This window comes from Histoplasma capsulatum (assembly GCF_000150115.1).
Source record: "Histoplasma capsulatum G186AR genomic scaffold supercont2.3, whole genome shotgun sequence".
Classification (NCBI taxonomy): Eukaryota; Fungi; Ascomycota; class Eurotiomycetes; order Onygenales; family Ajellomycetaceae; genus Histoplasma; species Histoplasma capsulatum.
Genome location: NW_025544803.1, coordinates 1,082,552 through 1,100,454, shown reverse-complemented (window position 1 = coordinate 1,100,454; position 17,903 = coordinate 1,082,552). Strand labels below are relative to the sequence as shown.

The following is a 17,903-nucleotide window of genomic DNA, read 5'->3' as shown; positions in this document are numbered from 1 at the left end:
ATAGCCACGAATCAGCAGTCAAAATCAATTCTTTCCCCCGAGAGGAATGGATAAAACGAATAAGGTTTGATTTTATTACATGATAGCATAGCAAAATTATTCTAACTCGAGCTGTGATTGTTACCTGATTTAGTTACCAGTAATTTATATAGATATCTAACTTCTCACTGAAACTTGCTTGTCAAATAAGGTGCTGAACTTGGTGGTGGATTTAGTGGACCTACCCAACCTGGACATTCCAGAAATGAACAGACCTTATCCATAGTTACTCCAGGACCTTCTGTGGTTCTTCTCATATTCACCCAACGACGAAAGAAAAAGAAAATTAGAAGATTGATTGGGGAAAAAGCTACAAATAAGAAACAGTAAGAAGCAATCAAGAGCCGCACCACAGTTTGGGCAGTTATCTATCTATCTTCCAAAAGTGAGCAGTAAGAAGTGAATGTTTCCACGTTCCTTCAGAATTCAAAATCAGTGTGCTCGTGAATCGTAACATAGGTTGGAGGCGATCCAACCTAGCAGGGAAATAATGTGCCGCGTATGCATATATGTATGATTGATAGTCGTTTCTGGTTCGCGTGCGTTCCCATTCACGCGTGTCATGACCGACAACCGTGGTCCTTCGAAACCAAGCTCCTTTCCTTAAAACCCAGCGCCTGAATTTCGCCAAACTTCCCAGAATGCAGTAATGAATAATATATAACAATGATATGCACAGAGACTCCAAAAAGAAATTCCAAAAAAAATCTTGAGCAAAAGAGGAATTGAGGTGGGAACATGATCGTGTAAGTGATGAACCAAAAATGCTGTTCAGATATCCAACATACTCCTCACTTTTTGTGGTTGTTGAGTTTGGGTCAAGGTTTCTTCAGATGATAATGTAGCGTGGCTGCTCGATCTGCTGGGAGACCGCATTGTCCGACCCGTCGGATTCAATAGAGTTGAAGTGTTAATTTTAGCGACCGGGTCCGCACATGGATGATTTAATATAGCATTGCTTGGGCTCTCCGTATCGCTCGGTCCGCCGCCTTTATCTTCCGGATTCGCCTTTCCTGCAGAGATCGTTCCCATCTCAATATACCGCTCCAAGTTCCTTTGTGTAGGCCTCCCCCCTCCGATTTCCATAGTCATAGCTTTCAATCTCGCGTTAGGGTCGTTGCTGGACACATGCTGAAAATCAGAGCGCAATCGGCGCCACCAAGCTGGTTTTCGCATTCCAGGGATACCAAGCTCAGCGTCTGCGGCATGTCCACGTTCACGACGCTGCTCAATAAGCGCCCTGTCTTCATTAGGATCAATGTAGCCCCATATGTTCAGCACAACGAGGATGAGCAATGGGGGAGCATAGCCAAGGCCGTAAAGCCAACCAGCATTGCCATCATATTTAGCTGGGGAAATATCCCAGGAGAATGAAGAGGCAACACCGAATCCAAGACGGAGACCAGTTAGAATAATGCAGATGAAGTATTTCAAGGGCGCAGAGCTTAGATAGAAAGTTATTGAACGAAAAAAAGGCTTTACAGGCTGCTGCTTGTATCTGTAGATGCTATGCCCGAGGCTATAACAGATGACAGCTAAGCACACCACTGCAATAATACTCCCCGCTTTGAAGCGGCCGTCTGTCGCGGATGGTTTAGCGATGCTCATTGTTTGGTCTTGGCTGCGTTGTTTTTGGATCGAGTTCCAGTTCCTAGGAATGACCAGGAAGAAGTTAAGCCAGGCGAAAAAGTAGAAAATCAATGGCAGGTAAAATTCCTGGGTTTCTCTTGTAGAAGCTTCCGAGAATGCGAAGGTGTCGCGATCACAAATCTGCCGTTCTTGCCATGAACCCCTTTACATGACGTCAATAGCCGCGATCAAACCCTGCGTATACACGCAGAAATAGAATTTTTCTGCGCATAGAGATGAATGAAATACGTACCAATGCCTGACTCCTTCCCACACTGCAGCCAGCAGCCCGGGCAAAAGTAGATAATAAAACAGACTCTGGAGAGAAAGTGCAATTCCTTGTAAATAACTCCGATCGACGTCAATGCTCATGAAACAGCTTATCATACCGCAGGCTGCAACAAAGAGCATCCAATACCATTGCCACCTCCTCCCAACAGCTCGCCATCTCTTCTCTAGTGGTAAAAACGTTTTCCCATGCTTTCGCAGGTTTATCAAGGTAAACACTACGGTTGCTCCAAACATCGAAGCAAACGCAATGCCCACACTTCCCCTTGCCTCGAGACCATTGATCGGAAAATAACAAGATGTGGCGTTAATAAATGTTCCATTTGATAGCATAGAAGGCTGGTACATGTCGAATGAAAGCCAGCAGTTCGAGCCATTCGAAAGAGTTCCATTGGAATAGAGGGTATAATTGAAATAATTTAGAGCGGTCAGATTGAAGTGAATATTATTGATCACGGTGTCCGTAGCATTGTCTCCATTTTCAGGGAACTGTAAAAGCTCCCTTACCTGAAAGAGAGGCATGGATAATGTAACGAGCGAGAACCGCAACGGCGTTGAACACGCATCAACAATGCGGCGTTGAAGAAATGCGCTGAATCGGATCTTCAAGGGTAGGCAATCATCGCTACAAAGGAACGCCAACGTCGATGGGACTTCGAATTTCAGGACACCTAAGCGCAATGGAATAGCAATAACTATCCGGAACTGAGTGTTCACGAGTGTTTGGAGACCGGACGAGACAGGATAGGATTTTTTTCACAGCGGGAACATCGGAACTCAAGCCCCAACGACGTCAGAGAGGACTTCGGAAATATGTCGTGCCGAGATTCCGGGAATTTGGGTGGTACGAGCTTGTATAAACTGGCTTATGAAATCTATGGGTTGAAAAACAATTGGACCTGCCGAGGAAGAAATAATTAATTATTTTGATATTGACCGATATCTTCAAGCATGCTCAACACCGTTAAGTCATACATCCATCAAAATAGCGTCAAAGTGGTCTCCCTCAGGGACATTTTTGTTCCGATTTAGATTTACCATTAGGATAAATGCCGGAAGTGTGAAAAACAAAGTTACGCCCCCTGTTCTGGAAAGCAAACATTGGATATCATAATACATAGATTCAAGCATCGGAGAACAATACGATTCCATACAGGTGCACATGGGCTCAATTCCGGTCCATGCTCTCCATGCTCCCCTTGTGTTCTCGCAACGGGTTTGGCTCAAACATTTCAACGGGAACGAAGCCGTTCTAAACCGGCAGCACAGCTGTTGTTATACCAATTCATCTTGATATCGTCAACAAACAGAATGACAGATTTATTTCGAACGGACGCCGAAAATTGGAGACCACTTATCCCACGGAAACTGTCTCCAAAATCCAGCGGAGAAAGGGTACAGCCTTTGTAGCCCGGGCATGGTGGGAGGGTGAATTTGCGGATTCCAGCAGCCTCCTCTGTTTTTGTTAGGGTTGAATACCTGACTGCCGATACCGTTACTGCACAAGTTGTATTGGAAAAGCCGTTGTCGCATCCAAAATTCGCAGAGTAAGCATCAAACCAGAAAGTGTTCAAGCTACTTCGTGGGCCTGCGCCGAATGCACCTCCGGCTAGCAATCCCGCGTACGGAGAGCCACGATTATCCTTAGACTTCTCAGGTATGTAGATCCCAATGTGGGGGTTGGAAGTCGGAGGATAGGGCTCGGTAGGCGGAGGGCCATAAGACCATCCATCGGAGAAGAATAAATGGTTATGTGGGTTGAAAATTGGTGGAAATGGCGCAGTGTCATTGTCACTTGGGGAATATCTCGGCAAATCGTCGAACTAGAGTCGATGAGCAAATGAGAGCAAGACTTTTAAGGAATCAAATGTAGAACAAAATGGATGTGTATACGTTTACTTACATCCATTGTAAATTCACCCGATTCTCCGCATTTTGTTGGAGTTGATGAGGGTGTACTTTTCGTTCTCGTGATTTCAATTATAGGTGCTTGGGTTGAAGGTGTAGGGGAAGACAGAGCGCCACCGTCCCATCGGTTAATCCATGAAACAATCTGGCCGTTAATAGTTGCTGTAACCATGACCCCGACCTGTCTTTTGCTAATAGATACAATAGGCGGCTTGGAGCAATTGGGATTTGGATGCCCAGAAACGCACTGAACGCCTGTAGTTTGGGCTGTACCGTTCGCTGGATTTGTAAAATTCCACCCGCTAGGGCCATACGGTTTAGAAGGAACAGCAGAGACGGTGGTCGTATTGGTTATGATAGGATGTGAAATTCGAGTCGAGAGTCGGGATGTGCTAGGCGCACCGGCTATGGTGGATAGAGTTGATGGGGCGGGTGGAGTAACTGATATCTTAGATGCTTGGGCGCTCTTACTGTCAGTCATAATGGTAGGCGGTGGTGGTTTATCTGGCAAATCATTTGACGACGGGACGTCGACCAAGGTGAAGGGTGAAGTGAAGGTAACCACTTCCGTTGAAACTGAAGTAATTATTGTTGTAGACTCGGAAACAGGTACTGGGCGAAGTGTCACTATGAAAGTTGAGTGTTGCGAAGAGACATCATTGCCGCTAGCATTGGTGACGGTAGATTTTGTTTCAAATCTCGAAGTGGCAGTCGTGTATGTCACTAATGTTTCTTCAAGAGTCGTCAACTCATCATTTGAGCTAACTGTGGAACGGACAGGCGAAATGAAGAGAGTAAGCGTGATATACACTGTTTCCGTGATTGTCCTGGTTGAAGGCCGGATCTCGGGAGACGTGCAGGTTTGGGGGGGAATAGTAGTTGTAATGGTCACAACTTGGTCATTGGTACTCGTCTCTGTAGACACACAATCTTTGGGGAGAACAGTTGTTGTGACAGTCACAGCTTCTTCATTCGTATCACTCCAGCTAGATACACTCTCCGTTAGTTGGAGTCCGTACTCCAAAAATCTGACATGGCTAATATATCAAATGGAACAAATCGCACAATTTCAATAACATGCATCAAGTTGGAAAACATTTCGACCCCGTAAAGCAGGGACCATTCCAATTACTCAGAAGCAGGGGCCGCTGTGTGTGCTTGGAGATGAATGCAGAGAGTGTATAAAAAGTTAATGACTTAAAAAGACGTGAATGTAATACGACCGACACGGCATGAAGAATTAAACGGAGCAGAAAACATCAACATACCTTCGAGGCAAACGAGCCCCAGCAGCCAGGGCAAAGAAAGCCACTCCAATCACGGCCAGGACGCGCATAATGAACGGAAGGGGCTTTAAAATGAAGTTGAAGAAAACAGACAGAGCAAGGTACTGAGAGAGCGATAGACTGCCCCTGAAGCACCCAGGAGACGATAGAACTTGGTTCTGGAAAAGAAACCTATTGTTAAATGAGAGCGGGAAGCCCAGAACTGGATCTCAGTAAGGAGGGACAGAATGATAGTTGAGGAAGAGATAGATGACCGCGTCGAGATGGGGAAATCAAGAGACATCAGGAGTGAGCTGGCGAGTGTTGACCTCAAGAAGCAGACCACCCCATGTGACCTCAGCTCACCTCCAGGTGTTTCCTGTCTGCATAATTGCTTCCCACACCAAACAAACATCTACGCGTGCCCGGTCAACGCAGCTGGACGTTATCGCCTGTTGCCCAGGCCTTTCTACTTCATGCGAACCGTCCAGAATGTATAAGGTGAATTGAGAGACTCATCATTGCCTCTCTCCAGAAGATACAGAACGAGACAGCTTTCTCATGCTCCTCTGAAGGTAAATATACCCATTTCAATGTCATAGACACCTGATCCTAATAGATCCAATGTCGATAGAAATAGGGAGCAGTTCCAGTTGCCTATGAAAAAGGATACACAAGGAAATGCGCATTTTTCGGCTGCCTCAATCCTGCAAAACTGCGTAGAAGCTTAGATGCAGCATAAAGAAAAGATCTTTGCAACCTCAGTTATTCATAGAGCCAGAAAGTTTAGGCTTTTAGGCACAAGTAAGTATAAGAGGGAATGATAGAGGCGATCATCATTTTGATCTCTGCTCATGCTTTAGAACGATGTACCGTTTTGCACAGCCTGCAATCATAGAACTGCCAGACAAAGTAACGTCATTTCGCGAATCCCAAAGCACCAGGCAGAGCATAAGAGCAGCAAAGGAGAGGAAAAAGACAGAATATTTCCTCAGACAAAAAAAAAAATAAAAATAAAAATAACATTTGGTTGAGAAACAGCGGTAGATAAGAATGCATCTTCATCATACAAGAGCTACAGCGGGCTAAAGGATCCGAGGCATTCCTCTCATGATTCCTTCGCGCGACACAGGTGCTCATGAGCGTTTTAATAATGAAATAGACCACCAGGTTTGGTGTAAAATTGATCCGATCGGTCGGGACTGAGACAATTGCACTCCCTTTCATTCAGAGGCGCTCGTACCTGAGCTCATCGAATTTTTCCCGTGGTCGGCTGGCTTTCAGGTAATATCATAAAAGTAGGTCTGCGCATGGAGATGTCACATAGCTACTCGTAGTTGAAAATATTTGACAGAGTTAACTAAGTTATGGCGCAAAATTAGTTAATCCGTCCCAGCCTTCATCGGTTTCAACATAGCTGATTTAACCACCAATTTTATTTCCCATCGGAAATGACTTTTCCTTCCTCTTTTCTGTGCATCTTGCGTCAGAATCTGCCCACACCCTTGAGCCATTGCCGAAAAAAGGCAGGGTCCTGGAATCCAACAATCATATATTCACCAGTGCCTCCCACGTGCCACTTACTAGTAATTTGGACCTGACATATCCACTCGATTTTCATTGAGCTCCGCTATCTGAGTACACACACAACGGGCGGTACAGCATTCTAATTCGGTCCTGGGCCTGGCTCTATCCTCCCTTCCCTTGGTACCACATGAATATCTAGAAACATGCTTCCACCGAGGGGCACGGCGATGAGGTGGGCAGTCGGACACTTTTGCTGTGGACATGGACGTGGACGCCACGCATAGGAAACAATCAGATAAAAATGCAAGACGGGCCATTCCCTATCTTCCAAATATTATCCCTGGCTATTCTCACTCAGTACAGGCCCCACCGTTTATATTATCAAGGGAGATGGCATGTACCATGTATCCTTGGCCTAGGCAGAACTTATTGGCTCGTGGGGATTGATAAGTAAACCCCTTTCCCTTCCCGCCTGGGTTGGGAAGGAAGACAGCTGCATGGCAGAAATCACAAATTAAACAGGGCCACAATGCTTTGCTGTGATAGTTAACTGTCGTCATTCAAGCCCCTAGACCATATCATTGTTAGCATTGAACGGGGTACCTAATATTAAAGTCCAAATGGCACTCTAGCTCAGCTCCAAGGTTGTTGTCGGATGTAGTAAGAAAGTGTTGGGGGTTTGGATTGGTTCGTCCCCTCTACTACCAGCATGGCGCTGGTGGTGATCGAGCACTTTTGTCCTCGTGGCCTAACAGAAAGGGATATTAAATATACCACCGCTATCGACGGAGAATATCTGCAGTAATCTCCTTGAGCAGGCTGACAGGGATGGCCACTTGAGCCTGGATAGTTGGTCGATGCATGGATTTGCGGAATGTTCCTTCTAGAATTGCTCGGTTGTGTGCTTACAGTGGAAGAAGGCTGTGAAAAACATGTCGAGTACCATGCTACGAAGAATATAATAATTGTTACTCATGGAAAGTAAGCGGGACACGAGATAAATGAAAACTGGAGAGAGAGAGAGAGAGAAGTGCCGAAAAGAAAGAGGGAAACCCGTCAACGGTAGATACCTGAAAACCCGCCTACTTTTAATATGCATTCTAGACAGCTCTCATTATCCGGACCGTATAAAACTCAGTCAAAACAGAATCTGTGCTATGATGGCACCGTGAGCTCCGTAGTATATTGCCATTTTATGGCACCTTTAACTGCACGTTAGTATGCGGGCAGGCATATGGAAAGTTTGTTTTCAAGTGGACTGCCAGGCTCAAGTATCAATGCGGCAGTGAGTACTGAAGCGCATAAGCACATCCACAACTTCAAGCTAATCATGGCAAGATTTCCTGCATTACCACTTACCCGCAGGATCTGATCTAGATAGATCGTAAGGATTCCTCTTTCATTCAGTTGCCTACCGGGGTATCGAATTCTCAAGATGCCTGGGACTATGGGAGATGGCTGAAATCAAGTACAAATGACGACAGATGAGGTTTGATCCGTGTAGGGACGGCAAAAGCCGGATATACGCTGGCTTTGCTGGTGTCAGCACTGCAGGCTGAACGAACGAGGGTAAAGTGGGACAAAACTTGGAACATCGTCACTCTATCTCGATCCCAGCGGGCTGCCTTGGAAAAAACAGCAAAATGATTGACAGGCTGTCAAGGCTTTCCTGATTGCGGATATATCCCGCGTCCCAAGGTATTGCAAGTGTGTTGCTGCTGGCTTAGCTTCTTGACGAATTGCATGTTTGCACTGTTTATAGATTTCAGATAGTTAAAGCAGGGTTTCATTGCTTATCTCATGATGTATGGCACATTGTACTGTACATGTATGCAAGATAAAAACCCCGAGGACGATGTCATAAAGATAACTTGCCTAGCCCCATAAAGTTGATGCGGGCCTACTATCCAGATAGCAAACACAGGCAGATGCTGTAGACTGGCGGAGGAATTTATTTTCCGCTCCGGCATTTGAATATGGGAGCCTCCAATCCATCCCAAGAACTGATCTCCCAGCAGTATTCGTCCCTTGACCCGTTCTGAAACTGTTCAACTCTTGCTTGCGAGTCAGTTGACTGTAGCAAGGATTTGCGCTCCAAGGTTTGTCACAGTCTTGAAGGCTTGCCACGCCAACCCAACAAACTGGACCAGCTAGTAAGCGGGGTAAATTGATTGTCGTGCTGTTCTGCAGGCTTCAGGATGCTGTGTTTAATACGATACATTTACATATACTTTCATGCACATGCACGCTTGTGTGGAACAGGGGTGTGTGCTAATAACCTGAAAATGTATTCCTCTTGAAAAACCACAAAAGAATCTATGGCCATCGCAATGTTATCATAATAACACTGACAATGACTTGGCCGATTCATCTGATTGATAACATGAATAATCCTCACAAACCAGGGCCAGACACCATTTCTACTACGGTACGAATGGGCACCTGGTTAAAGCCGACTTACCCAGGAGACTTGTTCAAGCAGTCTGCGCCGTTCCAGCATATCTAGTGGGGCGCTTAAGGCTTTTCAAGGAAGGTCGAGCAGCGTTTCTGCGGTATACGAGTCGGAGGCACCCAGGCAAACCATGATCAAGCCGACTTGCAGCGGCAGGGGACCCTGAAGCCTGTAGGTCTCGTCCTCGGAGTTGGTGGTAACGATCTTCAGAAATCGTTTCCCACAATAAGATGAAAGCCCAAAATGATCGATGTAATGATCCCATTGGTCACAAACATGGCCTGGCATATCAGCCATCTCCACAGGTGCGATGATTGGGAATATTGCATTGTTATGCGTCGTCGTGAGTAAACGGCTCTTCCAGACCCGTATTTTGTGGCTGTCCTAGAGAATTGGCTGATTTGCAGCTCGAACTAAAATCCTTAAATTTCATGGATATCGACGAGGAATGACGGGAAGGGTGGAAACGGAAAGACAAAGATCTCCCGTTTTCTTTGCACAATCAACCAGCAATACAACGCCACAGAGCATCTCAAGAAAAAGGGTTGCCTGGCTTTCGTGTGCTTCTCGCTTCTCCTAGCTGCAAACAAATTCTTCTGCGGCCGACGACTGTTGGTCAAAGTTGATCAAAATTTCTCTGCATTCCCTGATTTTCATCCCAGCTATTCCATACTCCATACAGGACCGATGGCCATTAATGACTGAGATGCAGTGTACGGTTTCCTGCCAATCTTTTTTTGCTCTTTCCCTCACACCATCCTCGCCAGAGTCTGCACGATATATTTTAATTGCCATCCTCAAGGATATGAATAGAGGAGAGAGAAAGGGGTATGAAGCTGGCTGGAGGGGTGAAACCGCGCAGCCAGCTATCCTAATCCCCTCCCCTCTCAACTATTATTTTGACATATCACTCCAAAGTAATAGCATACTCTGCTTCTCGCCTTGGGATCTGTGGTGTTACTTCTCTCAAGACTGTTTCTTGGCAGCGACAAAACGGACAAGGTACGGAACCCAAAAAAAGAACAAGAAAATGAAAATTTCAAGAAAATCATAAACATACGGAAAAGATAACAGACTGAGCCAGCGTTTGCTGAGAATCCTATGATGAGCAATTATTGGCGATATGGAGATTTGAGGATGCAAAAATATGGCTGGGATTCCAAAGCAAGAAAATAAGACCAGAATAAGCTGCTTTGGTCTCTTCTAGCGTGTGGACAGATTTTGTTTGCTTTTTCTTGGCACATCTCTCTTCACCTCTGTGTCTGTGCTTTGGTGTTGCAAAGTTTGCTCAGCAACGAATCAATTAACTAACTAACTAGTTATTTCGAGGTTTCATATAGTTCTTCTTCTCGGAGTTGTTGAGTTCCAGCTCTTTATTCCATCAAAAGTTTCCTCTTTTTTCATACGCTTCTTGTCAAGTCGTTCTGGAGGATATTCGGGGCAATTTTGAAACTAACAATTTTATCGTTAGTATTTCAGCAACGGATGGCGGAGAAGAGGTGTACCGTTGACCCCCACAAGCCCCAACCTTGGGTCTTGCAATCCATGGACAATGCACCATTCCCTCTTCAGGGTTAGCCGCTCCTTATTGCCTGCGTAACAAATGCGGCAGCGAGCTGGGAATTCATCTGCGTATCAGGACACATTTCGGTCCTCCGAAGCAGCACTGGCCCCAATGCCGTGATGGAGATAACAATGCAAACAAAGATGGTCTGGCGTCGCTGAACCACAACCTGATGCGAGGCGCTTTTGGCACCTGGGTTGCTTGAAGCAAGCGGGGCATAAACGAGGTAAAAGAAGGTTTGAGGAACCTTCGCTACCCCGACCAGTCATAAACCCCTAATATGATTTCCGGGATCTTGAGGCTACGATCCGCCCCCACCAAACTGTTAGCAGGAGGTCAAAACACCTACAATGTGAACATCTTGTCAACCCCAACGACGACAATGGGATGGAATTTTGCATGCACAAGCAAGAAAATGCTATTAACCTTGCGCAATATCTGTGATTCACGAGGGCACAAACATGCTGTCCATTATGTACAGTACATGGACATGCACATACGTATATGCAAAGTACAGTACCTTGTACTCTTCTCAATAGCTACGCGTCTCCATGGTTCGTTGCATGAAATTGCCCATGGCAGACCGGAATCTGCTAATCAGGTAGTCTGCGGGTAGATGTTCCCGCCGATGCCAAATCGAAGGTGACGGTTTGAAGAAGCGAGTAAGTCAGACCGGTTGCTGGGGTACCTCGAGATGGAAAATTTGAAGTATGCAACCCAATGAGTGGATGTACGGGTACGGAGCGTTCATGTACAGCACATGTCCATCAATGTACGGCAATCGGAACTTGGCAAAGCATCTTTTGATTTCTTATCTTCAATGAGTGCATTCACAATACTGCATAGTTAAGGGTGGGTGCACCAGCCCACCAATAGCACTATTCAAGTGAGTCCTCAGGCCTTTGAAGACCTACGTATGGACACTCTCCCTCAACTGCGAGAGCTAGGAATAGAACAAGTATCCTCAGGTTGGTGCTTGAATAAGGAAAATAGCGCTGGCAGTTGACGATTCAGCATATTGCTGGTCACACCGGTTTTTAGCACATGATTTTTGGAAATTGCGTAACAGATGATATTTTGATTTATCTGATTGTTGATGCAGGCCAAAAGGAAATTACGCAAGAGAACCGCTGCTATGTTGAGGAGGGCAATATACCCGCAGTCCATAGACGCACAATGACGAGTTTTGACCCCGTCCCAAGTCTGAGGAAAGATCAAAGTTTATGTAAATGTATGATAAGCAGTATTAGTGGACTCAACGGTTGTCACATCCATGGTTCCTATGTCATGTGTCGGTTCCTCAGTCGTGTATTCCGACATTTAATGTTTTTGAGTGTTTCACTGCAGCCATGTGTGCCTCGTTAAAGCACATACTCAATTCCGTAAGTATGCTCGTCCCAGAACAACGTCTGAGAGTGGTGTCTCCTTTGAGATTCCATGACGGCCTGGCCAATATATAACTTGACATAACCAAAGTGTTTCGTAACAAAAGTGTGATTTGGTATTGTTTCGTGGTGTGTTGGGGGGGCGAACAGGTGATAAGTTACTGGATGTGAGATGTCGTCCAGGCGATTGTTCTGTTCAGCATATAAAATAGTGTCCCCGTTCGATCATTGTGTTCTGAAATTTGATTCTTAACACATGATAAACTGAATGTAAGGTATTGTACACTAACAGCAATCCAGACTGATGGGTGGAAGGCTTCTCCAGCAAGCCGAAAAATAGTTGCCAACATTTCGCACACGCGAGCTCCCTAGCCTTTTCAACTGTTGACGGTTAGATTGGCCGATCTGTGTGGGGTGGAGGGCTTGAGCGCTTGACTCAAGTTTGCCAATGCAACTGATATCACAAAGCAAACGCTTGTATTTGTATCAAGTCGGACAAAGAATCAAATGCGGGATATTTGCTTGATATCCTCTATTGGTTTAACATTTCAAACTCAGCAAGCCTGATACCTTACCAACAATCACTACGTAGGGCGTTGCCTTCGCAGCCAAATGCCCGGTGAAGTGTTCTTTTGCCAAATTAAACACAGGGACTGACGCGAATAAGGTTTTAATGGCCATTTCATTCCATCTTTTCAGTGCTGGCCATAAGGATCATGCAGGGTCGGCTTCTTGTCTGGATCCGAACTCTGCCTGACTGTTCCCGAAGCAAAGGGTTTAGGTATGTTTCTCGTATTCAATATAAGGTCTTCAATCCAAATTGTTAAGATAGGCGCTTTTGTGGCGATGTGCACAAACATCCATCATTGGGTGAGTTGACTTCAGAGGAGATAATTCCCAAGTCGACAGCAGCTTGCGCAAAAAGAACATATACTCAACATTCAGTCGATTAATTCATTGCGGGTGGATTTTCACCCCAAGACTGCGCTCCTTGTATGCATTTGTGGCGCATATTGGACATGACGGATGCAATCACCTGGAAACAAGTATCTCAGACTTAACAGCCTGTTCCATTGTTCATCCATCAACAGGCACCTCTTTTGCTCGGCTCTGTATCACCCATACACCAAGCTTGATCTGCCGAGGTGGTATCCACCCGACAAGAAATCTTGATGAGACAGATGCATCTGAAATCTGAACTTGGGGCCTAATGCCCATGAGTGACATCCTGCCTACCATTGCATCATGAAATCCCAGGCCCGCCGCCCACCATCGATGGGGCCTCCCCGCACGGGGCTTTGGCGATGGCGGCACTCCGTAGTATTTTGCCTTTTCATCCGTACCGTTGCGCAGGTCACACTAAAGCCGCTAGTGAGCCAGCGCTAGTGAACACATCGTTATGTCTGGCCCGCAGTCAACGCTAGTTTACCTGAGAGCCAGGAGGGCTGCAGATGCTTTCGCTGTTGGGGAGATAATCCTCCCGGAACACCCTCATGCAGCAGCCGCATGAGCGCTAGTCATGAAAAAGGCCATCGTCTGGGTCCCAACCCAGGCTTTCATGATGGATTTTCCAAATTGAGAAAAGCGCAAGCCAAAAGGCAACCTCGCTACCCTGGCGGCAGAAGGAGGCCGGCGAAAATGAGCGGGCGATTTTGATTGAGTGACTGCATGCCATCCACAGACCATTGCTCGTGTTCATTTGGTCAGCTATCATGGCGAGACAATAATATTTAATCATAAGAACAGGAATAGCTGTCCTCCTGCCTCTGGCACTTCCACTTCATAAACTTGTCCGCTATTTTTCGTTTTTCCTTCCCCTTGTTCGTTCTCTTCCTGCGCCAACGCTCGCTGGGCACCTCAGTTGCCCCTCCTGCTGGAAACCCCCATGTTGTTTATGCAAAGGAAACCTGCCCTTTCATCCCTCCATCTCGCGCCGGACCATGGATACACCGAGCGCTCATGGAACCATACAACTCCCAGGGCGAGCACCTCAATCGCCGATTGCCGCAACCAGCAGTTGGCAACCGCTCTCTTAATCTCCTCCTCATCTTCGGCCCTGCTGCGGTCTCCAGTGACCTCTACCAGCGAGGTCCTTTCTTCAGTGATAATTTCGCCTGGTGAGGATGATTCGAATCAGTACGCTCGTACTTGGCCATTCGATACGCGACCCAACCGCACTCCAACCGGAACCGTCGATGCGCTGAACTTCAGTTCGGAGTCGCCGCTTCAAAATAATAGTCTGGAACTATCCCCAACTTCCTCGCATTCTTCCCAGGCATACAGTTTTGCTGTCGTATCCTCTCCTGATACAGATATGACGGCGGACGAGGTGACACCAAAAGTGGAAGAAATAGAGGATGAGGCAGCCGTATCGCTAGAAGGAATCAAGCAACAAGACAAGGACTCGGATTTGCAAACGTGCTCTGCGGAGACTACAGTGCGAAATGTCATTGAGGGTCCGAGGAAACGAGGTAGACCGCGGAAACACCCATTACCAACACCCGGTCTAGCAAAAGTCGCCAAAGGAAGATCCAAAACTGGCTGTATTACTTGCAGACGAAGAAAGAAAAAATGCGACGAGACGAAGCCGTCTTGTTTGAATTGTCAAAAGAACGCGGTTGTCTGTGAGGGTTACCCAATGAAAGAGATATGGAAAAGTGGAAAGCAGAAAATGGAAGAGGGTACACACCTTATTTTATACATCCAGAAATCAGGACATCTTTAGAATTTCCGCTTGCTGACTTATCCTTTCCATAGCAGTTCGAAGGAACTATCTTGCAGCCATCCCGCGTGGTCTTCCGATCTTGATAGATGGGATAGAAACGGATATTGATCGAAAATTTCTTGACCACTTTGTTTTCGACTTTAGTAGAGTTCTTACTCTTATTAACGACGACTCTAATCCGTTCAAGGAGATTTTGTTACCAATGGCCACTCAGCACCGGGGTCTTATGCATTCGTTAATGTGCCTCTCCGGATCACATCTTTCCACGAGAGATCCAGACCCGCAATTTAAAGAGCGTAAACACTATCACTTTGACCAGGCAATCACAAATTTAAGGGTAATAATAGCGTCGCAAGCGGAATCAGCCGATGAACCAGAACTTCCTGTAGATGATCCTATGATTGCGGCTACTCTCGCACTGTGCTTGAAAACGATATGTGAGGGAGAAACCAGGGGGGAGTATAGATCCCATATGGATGCCACCCGGTATTTCCTCCGGACTCACCCGCCAAAAAATGAAAAATTCAAACAATTCATTATTGAGTTTTTCCAATACCATGACATTTCAAACTCCTTAACTACTCTGGACCGCCGACCCATTTGCCTTACGGGTGACCTTCGCCTACCAGACTTTGTCCCGCATGCTCAGGCTGGCGCACTCTTGGGCATCTTTGATGGCTTGTTCCATTATATATCAGAAATCACAGTTCTCCGTGATAGAATTCGACAGCGGATTATGCAAGGTGTAGAACCCTCGATCGACTACCAGACACTGAGCGAAGCTGTGTCGATTGACTCGTTGATACGAGCATGGGAGCCAATATACCCTCCAGATAATCCGAACTGGTTTGCGGCGCAGTTGTACAGGCAGTCGACATGGGTTTACCTCTATCGAACCATATGCCCCTCGCGCCCAAGTGAGAAAATAGCTCAAGTCGTGGATGATGGTCTTCTGTTTCTTGACCAACTTCCCATTGACGCTGGTGCCAATTCTATCATGTTAATGCCGCTGTTTCTGCTTGGCTGTTCAGCCTTCGAGACTAAACAACGCGAGCGCATAAAGAGAGGTTTTGATAGCCTTCAAGCCTATTCAAGCTTGCGGAATATAGAACCGGCCTTTCGTGTTGTTGAGAAAGTTTGGAGAGTCATGGACCATAGTATTGAGGAAAGCTGGGATTGGGAGAAGATCATTGAGGATATGGATATGGATTTCTTGATTACTTGATGATTCCCTGATATCCTTCCTTCGGTTGCTTACACGTGGTAAAGCCATATCGTAGGAAGATACCTGGGATATCATTTTTTGATGCATGGGCTCTTCTCTTCTTATTAATATCCATGCTGCAACTTTTGCGTAACGTTTTCATTTTTCATTTTCTTTCCATCTTTTCTTTTCTTTTCATTTTTTAACAAAACATTTCCTTCCTCATCTCGTTTCGTTTCGACTTGACTCTTATCTAACTTTGCATGGATGTTTGGACGCGGTGGCGTTCGTTTTAAGCTATTGAAAGCACGGAGTCAGGGGACAAATTCTAATTGCTGGCCATGATGGTAACGCCTTATCGCAAGATTTCTTTACCCGTTTCTCCTGAGTGCTTTCTCGTTTCAGCCATCTACCGTGATTTCTAGCGTTTGTCGTGTTTATTTTTGCAACCGTGGATTTTCAGCAAGGCAATCATGGTGACGATTGATTTCGGGGTGTCACGGTTCTCACGTTTTCTCCTCGTGTATTTGTATCTTTCCCTTTTCAGATACTCCCCTATTTTCGCACCCTTTGTTGCGGATTCCCTATCCACATTTTTGTTCTCCTGTTTGGATCGTGCGTCTACCCAGTTAGCCCCCTTTCTTGTTGTGATGCCTCCTGTAGCCTTTGGCAAAAAACCGGTGTACTAACGGCATTTTGGAAAAAGGGAACCTTTTCTATAATAATCCAAAAACCTCAGGGTGTAGGCCAGCAGCGGGTTAGCTTCTGTTTCATATTTGAGCAGTTCATCTTTATATTTCTCCGTTTGTGTTGAGAAAGGCAAAGAGGCAAATTGAGATCAGAACTGAATTGATCAGTTTTTGTATATATCATCGTCGCCATGGCTGATATTTTCGTGTCAGAGTTTCCTTCCCAGAGAGCTTAAGGGAAAACCGAAATAAAATCCCTGGACATCGAATTCCAATTCAATTTTCAATGCAGATTTTAGATTTCTCCCCTTGGATCCACGAAGCAGCTGGTGGATATGGTGTGCAGTGACTTTGGGGCCTTGCAAGAATGACTTTTGTTTCTTGACGGTCGTAGATCGGATCGTCGCTGAGAGGTTTTCTTCAATATTGAGCTCTTTCTGAGGCTGTTGGTATAATGCCTGGTTTTTTATGTCAATGAGCAAGCCTGGAAGCTGTTCTACCTGGAGCCTATTTAAGCGCCTCCTTATCCATGGATGTTCAACGAGATTAAGAATACAAATGCGGAAACGAGGTTGAATGAATCTGTTAAAGAGGCACTCTGTTGGCTGGTAGGAATGCCCAGGCTTTTTTAATGTTATTGTCTCGGTTCACCCATCTCACGTCTTTTTCCTTTGAAATTGTGAAAGTTGGAGTTGCGGCTGGGATGAAAGAGCAATGCCCCGACCATACTGATGACTTCCACCAATATCTCCTGGAGCTATTTCTGATTTTGGCTGCTCTTAATGATCCCTGCCTGATTTCAAAGATGGCCGACGCGGGGATGGCAAGCGGGCAGCTAACCTCTAAGCGAGGTTTTAGCGGCTGTCCCTCTCCTAGTACTGGACGTCACGACTGCAACGAACCCATTTTGGCGCCATTCTTTTTTCTTTCTCCCCGAGTGGCAGCTCTCCGTCGAAAAGTATCCACCTCCGTATGAGCTTGCTGTTGAATTGTAGCCTCGGCCAAGGGTAATGCTTAGCGGAGGCTATATCGGACATGGGTTGAAGAGTAAATGAACATAAGAACCGGCGACCGTCCGTCGATTCCTCTGCCGGCGATGTTCACAGTTTTTTTTTCAGGCAGGGGGATTTTGCCCTAAGAATAGTCAGTGAACAACAGTTCTCTCAACGATCTATTTTTAGATCATTAGCAGGGTGTTATTCCATCGCCGAAGAGAGCAGATTGTCGT

General features: G+C 46.0%; 7 protein-coding genes across 7 annotated transcripts; 2 read left to right on the top strand and 5 right to left on the bottom strand.

Annotated features, from left to right (window-relative positions):
* Positions 1-314: 314 nt before the first annotated feature.
* HCBG_02526 (uncharacterized protein) lies at positions 315-2,616 on the bottom strand (the record flags this gene model as incomplete). The annotated part of the gene is made up of 2 exons (XM_045429575.1): positions 315-1,831; positions 1,922-2,616. The coding sequence occupies 2 exons, from the start codon at positions 2,476-2,478 to the stop codon at positions 811-813; spliced, it is 1,578 nt and encodes a 525-aa protein (XP_045289470.1).
* A 572-nt stretch (positions 2,617-3,188) lies between these two features.
* HCBG_02525 (uncharacterized protein) lies at positions 3,189-5,200 on the bottom strand (the record flags this gene model as incomplete). Its single annotated transcript, XM_045429574.1, has 3 exons — positions 3,189-3,779; positions 3,860-4,850; positions 5,133-5,200. The coding sequence occupies 3 exons, from the start codon at positions 5,198-5,200 to the stop codon at positions 3,189-3,191; spliced, it is 1,650 nt and encodes a 549-aa protein (XP_045289469.1).
* Positions 5,201-9,180: 3,980 nt separating this feature from the next.
* HCBG_02524 (uncharacterized protein) lies at positions 9,181-9,803 on the bottom strand (the record flags this gene model as incomplete). The annotated part of the gene is made up of 2 exons (XM_045429573.1): positions 9,181-9,492; positions 9,789-9,803. The coding sequence occupies 2 exons, from the start codon at positions 9,801-9,803 to the stop codon at positions 9,181-9,183; spliced, it is 327 nt and encodes a 108-aa protein (XP_045289468.1).
* An 879-nt stretch (positions 9,804-10,682) lies between these two features.
* Positions 10,683-12,111, bottom strand: HCBG_02523 (uncharacterized protein; the record flags this gene model as incomplete). Its single annotated transcript, XM_045429572.1, has 3 exons — positions 10,683-10,924; positions 11,829-11,875; positions 12,047-12,111. 3 exons carry the CDS (start codon positions 12,109-12,111, stop codon positions 10,683-10,685), a joined length of 354 nt encoding a protein of 117 aa, XP_045289467.1.
* A 662-nt stretch (positions 12,112-12,773) lies between these two features.
* HCBG_02522 (uncharacterized protein) lies at positions 12,774-13,567 on the top strand (the record flags this gene model as incomplete). Its single annotated transcript, XM_045429571.1, has 3 exons — positions 12,774-12,838; positions 13,149-13,202; positions 13,438-13,567. 3 exons carry the CDS (start codon positions 12,774-12,776, stop codon positions 13,565-13,567), a joined length of 249 nt encoding a protein of 82 aa, XP_045289466.1.
* Positions 13,568-13,942: 375 nt separating this feature from the next.
* HCBG_02521 (uncharacterized protein) lies at positions 13,943-16,007 on the top strand (the record flags this gene model as incomplete). The annotated part of the gene is made up of 2 exons (XM_045429570.1): positions 13,943-14,738; positions 14,815-16,007. The coding sequence occupies 2 exons, from the start codon at positions 13,943-13,945 to the stop codon at positions 16,005-16,007; spliced, it is 1,989 nt and encodes a 662-aa protein (XP_045289465.1).
* Positions 16,008-16,407: 400 nt separating this feature from the next.
* Positions 16,408-17,592, bottom strand: HCBG_02520 (uncharacterized protein; the record flags this gene model as incomplete). The annotated part of the gene is made up of 4 exons (XM_045429569.1): positions 16,408-16,590; positions 16,677-16,720; positions 16,920-17,133; positions 17,578-17,592. 4 exons carry the CDS (start codon positions 17,590-17,592, stop codon positions 16,408-16,410), a joined length of 456 nt encoding a protein of 151 aa, XP_045289464.1.
* Positions 17,593-17,903: the final 311 nt, after the last annotated feature.